The sequence below is a fragment of the Phasianus colchicus genome, chromosome 15 (assembly GCF_987193195.1).
Source record: "Phasianus colchicus chromosome 15, bPhaCol1.hap1.1, whole genome shotgun sequence".
NCBI classification, from domain to species: domain Eukaryota; kingdom Metazoa; phylum Chordata; class Aves; order Galliformes; family Phasianidae; genus Phasianus; species Phasianus colchicus.
The window spans coordinates 13156758-13171609 of NC_143450.1; the positions used below are offsets into that span (position 1 = coordinate 13156758).

Here is a 14852-nt window from a genome sequence, read left to right on the forward strand (position 1 = left end):
TGCACACAGGAGCTGATCTCATCACATCACATTCCTTCTCTCTTGCTCCTTGGCTCCAGAGGGCATTGATGTCTTACTTTTCCTTATTTTGGAGGTCTGCCTCTCGCTTCTGAGCGGGCTGCAAACCACGAGAACATTTCTGAGAGGTACAGAGCAATTTGAAACTCGCTTTTTAATAAGTTGATTCAGTTTGCTGCATGTGTCTAAGGCCTGTTAGATTATTTGAAAACTACGGTAAATCATTCCTCTGGCATGTATCTTTTTCATCACTGTTGTGTCTAGAGCTTTCTTTCTGTCTCTAACCTTGTAACAGGAGACATTCAGAAGAACAGAGCCATCCTTCGCTACATTTAGCTGAGCCAAGATTTGGCTCCTGGGGATAGTATAATGGAGAAACGAGCAGGAAGAGAACATCATCTGCCAGCACATTAATGTTCCAAATTATGCACATCCTTCTTCATAGAAATGGTTTCATTAATTCCAAGTCAAATAATATTGATTCTCAATGTGACACAAAGGCAGTTGGTCACAATAACCTTAACCTGCTTTGCAAAGGGATCCAAACAGCTGCTGAGGAAGGGAACATAAACTCTCAACAAGTGTTTTTGACAGTTACCCTAACGAGCAGAATAGTATCCTAATTACCCTAACGAGTAGAATCATAATTTTTCTGGAGCCAAGAAAATTTTACATGCACAGATAGTTTAAACATGTCCTGTCTAAAAACAGACAAGGAAAAATGTGGTTTCATTTCCAGTTAATGTAAGTTCATTATTATCACGTAAGAAGCTCTGAGCTCATTGCTTGTTAGAGTATAAAGTAACACACCTCTGCAGTTCAGAAAGGAAATGGAAGGTGTACATAGTTTTCCAATAGGAGCAAAACTTTTAGAACAAAATTTATAATTCTTCTAGCAAATGTACCTCTGCACACAACCTAAAACAAAGAGAAGTTCAGCTAAGGGATTCTCTTAATATTCATTTATGGTTTACTTTATATACAGTAAGTGTTATATAACTTCCATGCATCCCAGTGGCCATATTCATTGATAGATTCAGCTCTCCTACAACAAATGCCATACTTTTTACCATCTTAGTTATACAGTGCATCACTGCATTGTGTTTCTTTCAGTGTGATAAGACTCTTCTGTCATAGAATCATTAAGGTTGGAAAAGACCCCTAATGTCCCCAAGTCCAATCCCAGCCCATCCCACCATGCCCATAACCACGTCCCTCAGTGTCACATCTCCACTGTTCTCAAACACCTCCAGGGATGGTGACCCCCCCACCTCCATGTGCAGCTGTGACACTGCATCACCACTCTTCTTCCTAATACTCAACCTGAACCTCCCCTGGTGCAACTTGAGGCCACTGCCTCTAACCTTAAGAGCACACTGCGTATCTGTGTGTTATACACCAAGGCTATATAGACTCTGTGATGTAGGTGTTTTTCAATCCAGTAGAGAAAAGTCCTTGCCCAGTCCCAAGGTGAGGAAAAAGTGAAATGGATATGAGCTGAAAAATAAAATTCATGAGTCACATCAGGGGAAAAAAAAAAAAGAAACTAGTTAAGTGTCTTGTGGGTCAGACAAGTAAGTGAGTCGAGCTCTCCAGAGGAACATATAAATCAAAGGAGAAAGGAACTGCAATGGAGTATCAATACTGTGATTAGATGCAAAAAGCCAGAGACTGAATAATCTGATTCCTCCTGCATAAGTCAAAGTCTTGCAGTACCAGATCCCCCCTGACTCAAGCAATCTGAGTCATTCTTGGAGTTTCAATACATTTTCTGCTGTGACAATCCGTTCGTCTTCCCCCATATAAATCTGTATCACTTCATCGTGATGGATGCACTCAGTATGACAAGATTTTCTGCATCAGTGTTCTTTTTCAGCTCTTGTTGCTGTTCACCTGCCCGTCAAGCCTGCACCACATCCATAGCTGCCACCCACTGCATATTCAAAGCAAGAACACACACACATACGGACAACAGACAAAAATGCCTTCTGTAAAGGACAAAATTCCCATTGATTTTCATTAACTAACACCACTAACAAGTCAATCCATCGCTGGAAGTCCTCTCAGCAAACACATCCCCTCTGTCAGACAAGAGAGGACCAGGGGGTGACTGGGAGCACTGGGCTGCCCTTGCTGCCTCTCTGGCCCTGTTTGTGGCTGCCCCAACACCTCCTCAAAGCCTGAACACAGCTCCCTCCTAAGTCTGATTCTGCTGGGAAGATGGGTGAGCCAGCACATTCAGGTCTAACTCCAGCTTGGCTTTTAACAGCTTTCTATTAAACCTTGTTATCCACCTTCCCTCTGCAGACAACAAGAAGCTTTTCCATACCTCTTACATACCTTGCTCTCTGGTTTAGGACAGATCACTTTCTGCATGTACTGACTAAAGTAAAGAACTGAAGAACCAGCATCGACTCATTTGCTGTCTTTAACCTCTAAAATTAGATAAAATGGGTTCTACTCCTGAAGTGGCCTGAGTCTACAGTGTCTGCAGATTGCCAGGTGCTCCAGGCAGAGAGGTGCTCCTTGATATTTTCCACTGTAGTCATGAAATCCACTCCTTATTTGTGTTGACTGATATCCTAGGGACTTCAGATATCACGCACAGCCATGGAGAAGCTGTCTGCAAAGAGCCTGGATAATTTTGAAATAACTTACAATAAGGCATAGAAAGACTGCTGCAGATGTAACTGTTATTATAGTGCAGCTCACTCCTCAAGCCTGGAGGGAGAGAAAACATACCAAATATATCTATGCATTTGGTGGCACATTGAATGTTATACTGAATACTTAGGAAAACAACAATTCACACTGTAGCTACTGCAGTGAACGTTCAAAGGAGAAAATAATAAAAAAAGTCAAACCAGTGAGTTATAAATTACATGTGATTTAGAAGGGGAGTGGTGCAGTTGTGTTAACACATGGGATGAATATTTCTGCTTACCAGCTCTCTGCCCTCTAATTTGCAGCTCCTTCTTTTTGTATGGGCCTGAGGTTCTCAGTACAAGTTCTTAACTTCAACCTGCAGTTCACATTGCTCAGTGGCTCCGTGTGCAGACCCTGAGCAATGTCCCAGGGCTGTCCAAAGAGGTCAGCTCGGGTCCAGGATGCCAAGCAGATATGCTGCTGTAGTACTGCATCTCACCTAATCAACAGAATTAATTAGTGTCACACAGCACAGCATTAGCACAGTGACATTACTTCCCAGTTCCACAGCCACGCTGTATGAGGACGGATGGGGAACCTCTGCCTAACCACAGAGATGTAAATATCTAAAAGGGCTTGTTTAGCATGAGTAGATTTCTATATTCTGAGATGAGTAACTTCAAATTAGACCATTAAAATGGTCCATATTTCTTCAAAATACATCCCTCTGTAGGCATGACCCATGAAGGATTTCTGCATTTGTTATACTCTTGATTACCTCTACCATTCTCTGTCTCTTTTTATGAATATGTCCAATTTTCCCTGAAATAAAAAATTGCTCATCATTTACTAACCTAATATACAGCCGGTAATTGGTGCCCTTGCAGAGGCTTTGGGAAACATGGAACCATTTGAATTTACCTGTTCTTAAATGTGCAATTTGCTGCCATTAAAAAAACACAGTGGTGTGGCACGGTGCTACTCCATTAGCTAAGGAAAAGACTCCATAACATAAATGTGGCAAGAGAAATGCCACAAGCTGTGAGGGCGTAGTCAGTGCCTGATGAGACATTGGCACACTCAGAATAGAGCTGGGACATAATTGTGCCAAAAAAACTTGTCAGGCTTTTATCCTGCCAAATAGTAGTATTATAGTATTAGTAATAGGGGATATATTAATAAATTAATATATTATTAATAATAATGATTATTCTAAAATAATTATAATATAAAATATATGAATAAATAATAATAATAATAATAATAATAAATTATTAAATATTAATAGCATTATTACTGCATTCCTGTACATTACATAACACACATCACATTCACGTAAATATTACATGACATTAACTAACACGTTCTTATTTGAAACTGCACACTTCTACAGCCAGCTCACAGCGCAGCATCCTCCTTTATCCAGAACAGCAAACATTAATGAAGTGTGCATTCAACTGAAAAATCCCAGATGCTTTAATATTAGTTTCAAAAGGAAAAATCTATATTTATTTTCCATCTCAACTGTAAAAATAAAATACTTCCACTCATGCAGAGCAAGAACTAATCTCTAGTTTCTTGATATATCCACCTAATCTTACTGGGATAGGTACAATAAAGAACATTGAATCAAGCTTCAAGAAATGAACTGCAATATATTTTTCACTCTCCTGGCCCTTCTTGTCCTCTCCATCTACCACTTAATTGAGGTCATAGTGATGTGGTTCCAGGAGTGGCCTGATAGACCAGCAGTCCTGGTTTCCTCCTGTGCTCCTATACTTAGAGCCACTCAGCATCTGTCCCTGGTGGGGTCAGAAAGTATCCAGAAGAGAGAGTAAGTGGGAGTAGGTGCAGGTGGCGCATCCACACTTTCAAGTGCCCTCCTGTGTTTCTACAGCCCATAATTTTCCTCTCAAGCTCAGCCTGGCTGCCTTGTTGGCATTTTAGTAATAACTCAAACCAGTGTTGTTTCCTTATCTGTAAGATTGAGTTCAAGCTGAACAGATCTCAAGTTTCCTTCTCAGTTTCTGTGGAGTGCTTAATGTATGTGGATCAAAACACAGACCAATTTGGTGGCTATTTTAGAAGTGTTTACTCACCTCAGTTATGATGCTATGGAACCTACAGGGAAGAAAAAAAAAAAAAAAAAAAAAGGAGAAATAGAAATAAATGAGATATCAGGGAGAGACTGGGGATGAGAAAAACCCTGAAATTTAAGCAGAGATGCAAAAGGTGTTCAGTCCTGCAATGTTTCTCTCCCACAGAACTCTGACATAGTCAATCTCAGCCTCAACCCAGCACTCTAGCAATGATTCCCCCTTTTTAGTGCCAACAATAGTTCGAGATCTAACTCACATCATTCTGACACTGTTAAACAGCAAAGGAATCTTTTCCAGCTGAATCCCTAAGGAAGGCAGAAGCAGGTCAAAAGAGCACACTTGCAGTTCTCCAAGCCAATCAAACCCAGCGGTGTGCTGAGCAAAATGCCTCCGTGCAACGCTAGAATCAATCAGTAGATTCTTTTTAATGGAGATAGTTTATGTGAGAGACAATTTCAGCAGGTCTGAAAGGTATCACAGGAAAAGTGTTTCTGTCCTTTAGCATAGTTCTTGCGGGATGCTTGATGCCGCTAACAATTTAAATGAATGCTCGGTCGTAAGGCAAAAAAAATCCTTTGAGTTCCATACGTCAGATGCTGCAGTGGGACTGGACCTTTGTTCCTTACCTACTGCTGCTGTTTTTTGAGGACAGCTGTGTTTATTGCAATATCTTTCTTTAACTTACAAGGTTATTGATCTGCTGCTCATCCAGAAGTTAAAGCAGGAAGGAGTAAATCAGAGAAACTGTTTGAAAGTGACAAGACACTTAACTGTGATGCCTTCTGTCACAGAATCACAGAATCATTAAGGATGGAAAAGACCCCTAAGATCCCCAAATCCAACCCCAGGCCACCCCCCACCATGCCCACTGACCACGTCCCTCAGTGCCACATCTCCACAGTTCTGGAACACCCCCAGGGATGCTGATCCCCCCACCTCCCTAGGCAGCTGTGACACTGCATCACTGCTCTTTCAGAGCAAAAATGTTTCCTAATATCCAAACTGAACCTCCCCTAGTTCAACTTGAGGCCATCACCTCAACAAAGGATCAAGAATTAATCAGGGGTTAAATACTCTACTGTGACACACTCATCGTCCTTGTAGATCAGAAAATACATTTACAGAATAGTTTTCATTCAAGAAGAAGCAATTTACGAGCATCCAAGTAACTTTCATTCTAGAGGATTTAAATACATCTTTGGAGTAATATGATCTTCAGAAAGATCCCTGCTCTGATCCCCAAATGAGATCAAATTCCATCATTCTCTAATCTCCTATCAGCCATTTTTCCAACCCTCAGTGCAAATTTCATGTGCACTTTGACACAATGCTCCCTTATAAAAGCTGTAAAATATCGTATTGTGAGAAAAACCTTTAAAGCCCTGTGTCAGATTTCAGAAGAAAAAAATATATATACTCCTTAAAAGAGGCTGAAACCGTAGAGATTGTCATATAGATGTCATTCCATAGGAATGATTACAAAGACAGGACGACTTTCTGCCAATCACAATTTCCAAGTACTTACTGCTGCAGAAAACAGAATAAAAATCAGCAGAGATATGAAAGAAAAAATCATGCCAGATTTTCTTTTTGTGCTCGTGGGTAACAGGATGTAGTATGAACACAATTTTTTTGTGCCCGGTTTCCCACCACATGACAAATACAAGCATCTCACGGCAAGCTTCTCATCCTATATTTCACATCCCCATCTCTCTGAATCCCACATCTTTCATTCTGTAAATGTATCTGCTACAGGAGGTAATACAAGTAGCCAGAACCTCTTTTCTTACTCTATAATCTAATGCACTTAGTGAGCCAATGAATATGTGTGAAAGGAGGGGCTTTCTGGCTTAGGGACTCCTCACAGGGGAACAGCTGTTACAACAGCAAACCCTCAACCGAAGCCAGGCAAACACTCATCTCTCCGTGGTTTTGTGCATCTAGATCTGGCAAGACAACTCCTCTCTCCCTCTCCCTGCAAAAAGTGAGTGAAGTAGCACAGAGGGACTTCAAGAAGGCTGGATATCAGCTGTGGGACATTTCAGCGTGTCCAGTAATGGCCTGGATCGGCAATTCCTCCTGGTTTAATCACTTTGCTCTGCAGGAACATTTCAGGAGGTACTTAAACAGCACCGAGGATTATTTAGCCTTCCTATGTGGGCCCAAACGCAGCCATCTGTTCTTGCCCATGGCTCTGGTGTACTCTGCGATCTTCGTTGTCGGGGTGATTGGTAACTTCCTAGTTTGCCTGGTGATCCTTACTCGCCGAAACATGAAGACCCCAACCAACTACTACCTCTTCAGCCTCGCCGTGTCAGACCTGCTTGTGCTGCTTTTTGGGATGCCTCTGGAAGTCTACGAGATGTGGAGCAACTACCCCTTCTTGTTCGGTCCCATCGGCTGCTATTTCAAGACAGCTCTCTTTGAGACGGTGTGCTTTGCCTCCATCCTCAGCGTCACCACGGTCAGCGTGGAGAGATACTTTGCCATCCTCCATCCCTTCCGTGCCAAGCTGGAAAGCACTCGCAAGCGTGCCCTGAGGACCATCGTGGTGCTCTGGGTCCTCTCCATCCTCTTTGCCCTCCCCAACACGGGCACCCATGGTATCATGCTGCAGTATTTCCCCAATGGCACCCTGGTCCCCGGCTCTGCCACCTGCACTGTGGTCGCGCCCATGTGGATCTACAACTGGATTGTCCAGATTACTTCCTTCCTCTTCTATGTGCTGCCTATGGGGGTCATAAGTGTGCTGTACTTTCTGATGGGGCTAAGAGTAAGTCCTGCTCAAGCGCTCACTGTTTCTGTAACTCATTCTTGTGTGTTTGTGTCTGTGATTTCAACATTTTCTTGCCCATCTGTCTTGCCAAGAATACATGCATACATATATATATATATATGTATATATATGCATCCATTTGAAACCCCTGGAAACACCCCTTCTTTGCTGTAATCCTATTCTCAAAAGAATACAGCTATGCTTTGGAATGATATAGCCCAACCTTTTTTAAAAAAGAACCTATTGCTTCTCACATTTGAATGTTATTTAAACATCCCATTGTGTAGATTGCTGATTCCAGCCTCTCAGAGATTTACACCTCTGTGACAGGGACTAGAAAGAAATAAAACAGAAGGAAAATGTGAAAAGAATGAAAAGGAGTGGGCTGGTGATAGAATCTTGTGTATGATTTGTTTTCCCTCTTCTTGTGACTGTGGAATTTCCATTACACCACTTTATTTTTTTCCTTCCCTGGAGAGGATGTTAATATTCAGTTGTTAAAACTCACAAAGCTGTCACAAACTGAAATGCTACCTTATTGCTGCAGCCAGCAATTTCAGCAGTCTTCTCTTTGGATAACTATAGCACAATTTCACCACTGATTAAGGTTACCTTACAGCTCACATTTGGGATCTTTTCAGAAAGTGAGACTAGTTGTGCCAATTGTCATCATTTAAATAGAAGGAGAAAATAGTCAGCATCACAGCATTATTAACCTGTGTAGCCCAGTGTTGCTAATCATAAAGAGTCTGTGTTTTTTTTCTTCTCTTATGTTACATACATTTCAGAAATATGAATCCACTCTCACTGCACTGAATATAATTCAGAGTTTAAAATGCTGTGTCTGATCACAGAGAAAGCAAGGAATGCAACGTGAAGACTGATTAATTTACCAAATAACATGCAAGATATTTAACCACATCTGTGCTAGTTCATACACATTTTATTGTTGTGGCTGCTATTTACTACACTCTGGCACTACAGAAAAGCAATTTTTCCCTACCCAGGAAAAGCCAGGAAAGGGGATTATCTACCAGAAATCTATACACGCAGAAGATCTTTGAAGCAACTACATTTCAGTGGCTGCTGTGAAATCTCTGCATAGTTTCACAGTTCCTAATCCTCATCCTAGAAGAGAAGCCGGGTGCCAAACAAGGGCTGCTACCCAGGGGTATCTGTTTATTGACAGATTTGTTCAAGCTGTCTTTCCTAAGGGCTGCAATATTTATTGTATATGCCTTTGCTTTCCTGTATATCTAATTGTTATTTCCAGATTTTAACAACATGTGCCCCTGGTTTGTCTGCACTGCATTCCAACTCATGCTGGGCAAAGGTTTCATTTTTATATTCAACGGAAATGATAGGGGATCGGTGTGTGTGTAATTTCCCAGAGAAGACTTTTTTTCTCTACTCACAGCTGATGAAAACCTTGAAGCTTCGGCAACACTACAGAATCTCCTGAGTGCCACACATTGCTCACAGAGAGCAGTGGAAAAGTTCAGAGGTAATCCAAAGGTTGAACAACAACTCCAATTCAGCAAACAGCTCCAGTTCAGCAGGCAGAGGCATCACTTCTAGCTGACTTTGTAGAGGGGGCATCTTCTTGATGTAGTTTCTCCTTCCAGCTTTGTCAAGGCTCCAGAGTTTGTGCCTCAGGATAAAACAGAGAAGGAAGCATGTGTGACACGTTAGGCAGTTGGGAAAGGTTACCCTGTCATGTGGTCAATGACTTAATTCCTAATTTTATTACTTTTGAAAATAAATATGTATATATTTGTCTTTCTCACAAGGTAATTCATGGCCAGCAAAGACTTCAGGTTACTTCATCATTATTGCCTCGTGATCAACCTGGATTTAATTTTACAACTTTCTGGTGTAGTACTACAACGTAAGAGTCAATAGATAGTTCCAGCACTTGAGGCAGTAAAGATTTTTGATATTCAATGAGGAGTGCAGAGAGTCCAGAGGCTTGATTACCCACCTACATGAGACAGCTACAGAGGGGAAATAGATGACCAGATGTGACCAGACTGAGCACATCTAAGCAAAATTCTTCTAGGAGTTCCAACACTTCTCTTGTTGTCACATTGCACACATTTTTACCGTCTTGACGTCAAGGCAACTTATTCTTGCCACTGTGGAGCCTCTCTTGATTTTCTCATCAAAACCTGCTCTGTCCCTCAAACACCTTGCTAAACCACTTGTTGATGTTGGCTACCTTTGCCTAGTTTGTGCAGAGCTCAGTACTGTACCTCCAGAGTTCTCTCCCCCTTTACATGGAGTTATGCAAGCCCTGTCCCCACTAACACATTTCCCTTTGCAATGAGGTGAGCTGAGAACACACAGGGCAGCAATGGCAGTTCAGAAGCTGGGTCCCAACAGCACCAACAAATCACTCAGGTTGGCAGGACTGCATGCCCTAGAAGAAGGCACACACCTTCTAAACACCACATTTTTAATCATCTGGAGTGAACATTTGATCACTGTTTGTGTCAGTAACTTGCAGGAAACTTACTGAAAAATGTTGTCCTGCTTTTGCTGAATGGCTTCATCATGTTTGTCCAGAGATAGGTGAGGCCCTAATTTCACTCTGCCTGGTGACATCCAACATGAAATGCTGTAGCTAATAAAGATGTCAAAGTTAAAATCCAATTTTCAACTTCTTGCTCCAGACACTTTAAAGCCTCTTGCAGTGACTGGGTAACAGCCATCTCCAGGTGACTCTATATAGCCTCGTATATCCACAGTGGTGTAAAAGCAACCACCACCTTGGTAGTAGTTCTATTACACCACTGGCATGAACTCAGGCTTTGACATGAACTCATTTCTTTTTTCCTTTCTCATGACTCATTGTTCTACTAAATTGCAACTGCTGAGCTGTTCTTACCAGTTACACCCCCATATATTACCAGTGGAGGCTAAAGAGAAGCCTTAAAGCATCATCAAAATGACAAGAGGAGGGTGAAAAATAAAGATACATGTGCCTCTGTTTCATTACAACATCAGAGCACTGTATTCTACCAGGCTTTGGAATATTCCTGGGATAAATTACTGCTGAGGCAGAAAACTACTGAAGGGAAGCTAGGGATTTTAATCAATCCAAACAGACATTTATCACCAGATGTGTTACAAATCAGCTGATCCTATTCTTAAGCAACAGCAGATAGGACTTAAAGTGACAAAAGGGAATAATGTAAAACGTGGGAAGCTATAATTGAATACAATTCAATTTGCACGTGTTTCTCTATTATTGGTTTTACTAATAAATGAAGTATTGGCAGAAGATCTCTTTGATTGGGGTTACAACAACATAACAGATAAATACTGACAATCAAACACCAGGAAACAAAATCACTGTGCAAAATGGATAAGAAAATGGCACAACTGATGTGTTTTCAAGCCCAGACTGATCTTTGTCTTGTCCCTCATTCCTGATATTCTTCCCCATGTAATTTAAAGTTCTGTTTCGTCTCTCTGTTAAAAAAGCACTGCTCTGAAGATGTAGTATAATCAGCAGCCCTCTCTGCAAGAAGCTGGGTGCAATTATGCAGTCTCCATAGATGATTTCTTCTATAATCAAAGCAAAAACGTGTTTTCATCCTGATTATCTAGCTGTTGTTTTTCATCTCCAAAGTATCAGTGCTTTCACCATAAGCATCTGGGGGGAGAAGCATTTGAGGGGGATAAATTGTTGTTCTTTGTATCTATTCTTTTAGAAAACTGATTAAAATTAAAAACAAAAAACAAAACAACAAACAACAACAACCAAATAAAACCAAAGAAAACAAAGCAAAAGTATAAATCCCTGTAATTGAGCAGTGGGTGCTTGGATCTCTGCTGATCACGTGCACTGGCTGCCCGCTATAGAGTGTATATGGATCTTATATATGGATCTTTTTCATCGGATGGAAAACCAATTAGTCCAAACATTCAGGGCATGAAACGGACTCCTTTCAATCGTACACATTTTTTCCCAGTGATTACAGCTGTGTTTCACTAAGACCTCTCTGGGCATTTTTTTGGATCATTGCTTTGTGCTTAATTGTGGGGAACTCTTTTAGGAAAACAAACAAAGAATATTTTGCTAGAAGAGAAAATAATGCTGAAATTGAACAGACTGTGAACCAAATATTGACTCGTTGAGAAAGGAATGTGGAATTGCAATACCAATTTGCTGTTAATACGCATTCTCAAATGTACAAAATCTGCACATTGTTTGGAACCTGAGGCTTCAACCTTCCGTGTAGACTAAAACTGAAACTTCAGTGCGATTTCTTTCAAGGATCCCTGGGTTGTCTCAAATTTTGCCCTCTTAAACTCAAACTACAGCTATAAAATACCAAAAGCAGTGTGCACTGTGGGGCTGCCATCTCCTATCTAACCCTTCTTGTGCCTCCCTCCCTTCGCCAGCTGAAAGGAGACAGATCTTTGGAAGCAGAGGAAATATCCATGAACGTTCAGAGGCCATCCAGAAAATCAGTCACCAAGATGTTGTGTAAGTAGTGGATCCTTCTGTCTTTTGTTTAGCACAGGCAAATGCGTGCATGTCCACTTCTAACAGCTGAGGAATGTATACATAAAAAGCCTTTTGCAGTTTTAGTGAAATATTCAGTGACCAGGTCCTGAAATGAAAGCTACCAAGCAATAGGCTTGAGACTGGCACGTTATGGTTAATGATCAAAAGACTCATAATCAAATTTTCCTCTTTCTCAAAGTGAAAATAAACACTTAGAAAAGGTGAACTCATACACTGGACAGCATTTTGGACAACTGGTGTTCCAACTACCCTGAAGCACTATGAATACTTCATAATTAAGGGCTGTGTTTAAGGCAGAGTTCACCTTGCTACTGAGATGACGTTTATGCAGGAAACGTAAATCAGCTTCAATATTTCATGCTTCATTTTTCTCTTAGGCAGCTTAAGTCACCTTCTAGAACTAAGAGCTTGCACTCCAAAACCAGCTTATTTTTCTGTGCCCACAACTGTGCCCACAGATATTCACAGTACCCACCTGGAACAGGTTTGCAAGAATCCTTAGTGGAGTCCGCAGAGGCCAAGTTCTGCATGGAGAACACGTTCTCATTCATCCTGAATCTTTCATCCAACTTTCTCAACTAGCTTTGCTCTGGCAATTGAACCATGTCCTTGCATAACCAACTAACTCTTCTTCTCCTCTTTCTCCATGGCAGTTGTTCTTGTGATGGTTTTTGCTGTCTGCTGGGCTCCGTTCCACATAGATCGCCTTTTCTTCAGCTTTGTTGTGGAATGGACTGAGCCTCTGGCTAATATATTCAATTTAATTCACGTGGTGTCAGGTAAAGCTTTCTTCTTCCATTTCTATAGGTGCTGGCAAAAAAAGCAGAACACGGTATTTCTGTTTTACTTGAAGTCTGTAGTCATTTATTGTTACGTAACATGAGGCATGCATGAAAAAGCTTCTTGGATTTGGTAGACGGTGATGAGACTTGTGCCTTAAATAAAAACAGCTGGCAAGTTTCTGCAGCATTCAGGACGTTGTCCAGTACGGTTGTCTGAATATTTGCAAAAAATAAGAGGAAAAAAAAGAAAGAAAAAGGAATATTATGCATCATTAGCAGCTGTTTTTCCATCTTGGAAACATTCAGAAATGAATGTTTTTGTCATTCAGCTGCTTCTAATGAATACACAGCAGCAGGCATCATCCTGCAGGAAACCTTACCGAATGGCAGGACAGCAGACTTACCTCCTGCCCAGAGCTGAGTGATACAACCAAACATTTATGGCCCAACAAACCACAAAATGACAGCTTTTACAAGGAGGACGCTTCTTTTCAGTATGCCATGGGAAAATGCTGAATGTGGCCATTATGCAGCTCAGACAGATTCAATCTCACACAATCATCCCCGGGGGTGCTGAGAGAAATTAGCTCCCCTTGTCTGGAAGTTATCTCATGGCAGCTGTGATGGGGCACCAGCTGTGCAGATCCCACTGTGGGGATGAGGGCTGTGCTGCAGGCAGGTCAGGACAGCTCGAGAGAGCTGATTCTTGAACAGCTGGAGATGGAGAGCTCTAGCTAATAATATCTGCCACTTTCCTTTCTCCTCTTGCTTAATTCCACCCATGAACGAGGTCTCTATCTCCTTTCCCCCTAGGTGTTTTCTTCTACCTGAGCTCTGCTGTGAACCCCATCATCTACAACCTGCTGTCCCAGCGCTTCAGGATGGCGTTCCTCAGCGTCATCTCCCCTGGCTGCAAGCACTGGGCTCCTAAGCAAGCTGCCAGCAAGACTCCTGCCCAGCAGAGCATCTTCATGGTCGAAGACCACAATCTCGTGGACTCTGCAGAAGACACAAGTGTGCCTGGCACCAACAGGACATCTGTCAGCAGTTCTCAGCTTTCCACTGGACTGTGATTTGCCACGGTGCGATGCATCCAAGGGAGGGAAGCCTGAAGAAAATGACTGTGGGAAATAGAAAGGGAAGACAGCCTTCTGGAAGACTGATTTCAGCAAGAAGAGCTTGCAGACTGTCTTGTTGAGTGAATGTATGAGGAGGCTGTCATTAGCAGGTTATTAATCATAGAACTATAGAATGGTTTGGGTCGGAAGGGACGTATTTTATTACCCTCAAGATAACTGGAGGGCTGGAAATCTCAGCTTCCTGGCTGCAAACTCTGCAGCAAAGACTTACACTACAAAACTACACACCCCCAATGCTACCAGCACAGGAGAGACACAGCTTATCCAAATCTTACACAAGAGCCTTTTTGTGCACCAGCCTGAAGGTCAGCCCTTACTCAGCTTAAACTGGGGCAACTTTCTGGACAAGCCTCACCTGCCCTCATCTGGCTTAAGGAAACTGCTTTCATTTATCTCTCCTGTAGCCTTGAGATGTAGCTGTTGCAAATCTCTCTTGGCAATATGATCATGTATATTGAATGAGCCCTGGGCTGGGCTGATAAACATCAGGCACCAGCATCCAGAAACTGCTATTTCTGGGCCAAAGGAAAGAGGAACCAAAAAGTATGTAAAGCAAACCTTTGCTTTCTGAACTAGGTAAATATTGTGTGTGTATGTGTGACTGATCCCTCAAATCACTTTGTCAAAAACCACCCTCCTGTGGGTTATTTCTAAAAAGTCTAGAAGTTGCTGCTGTACCTCCTCACACCATGGTAGGCAATAGTCACACAGTGCTGAAATAGTACATGCATGACACAAATCTGTCTACATTACCTGTGAAATGACCACTCCTGGTGGCAATGTTCCCTTGCCTGAAATGGGGATACTGGAAGGTACCTCAAAGGTCTGCAGATTAGTTCTGTGCATCAGACTGAG

The 14852-nt window shown here is 41.9% G+C and overlaps 1 protein-coding gene across 1 annotated transcript; it reads left to right on the top strand.

The window, feature by feature from the left end:
• Window positions 1–6819: 6819 nt before the first annotated feature.
• NMUR2 (neuromedin U receptor 2) lies at window positions 6820–13931 on the top strand. The gene is made up of 4 exons (XM_031597937.2): window positions 6820–7536; window positions 11950–12034; window positions 12730–12855; window positions 13672–13931. Exons 1-4 carry the CDS (start codon window positions 6820–6822, stop codon window positions 13929–13931), a joined length of 1188 nt encoding a protein of 395 aa, XP_031453797.1.
• Window positions 13932–14852: the final 921 nt, after the last annotated feature.

Excerpts from the sequence above, each read along its gene's own strand:
- NMUR2 (XM_031597937.2), top strand. The coding sequence starts at position 6,820 with ATGGCCTGGATCGGCAATTCCTCCTGGTTTAATCACTTTGCTCTGCAG. Across the intron at positions 7,537-11,949 it reads ACTTTCTGATGGGGCTAAGA|CTGAAAGGAGACAGATCTTT; the intron begins GTAAGTCCTGCT and ends TCCCTTCGCCAG. Across the intron at positions 12,035-12,729 it reads ATCAGTCACCAAGATGTTGT|TTGTTCTTGTGATGGTTTTT; the intron begins GTAAGTAGTGGA and ends TCTCCATGGCAG.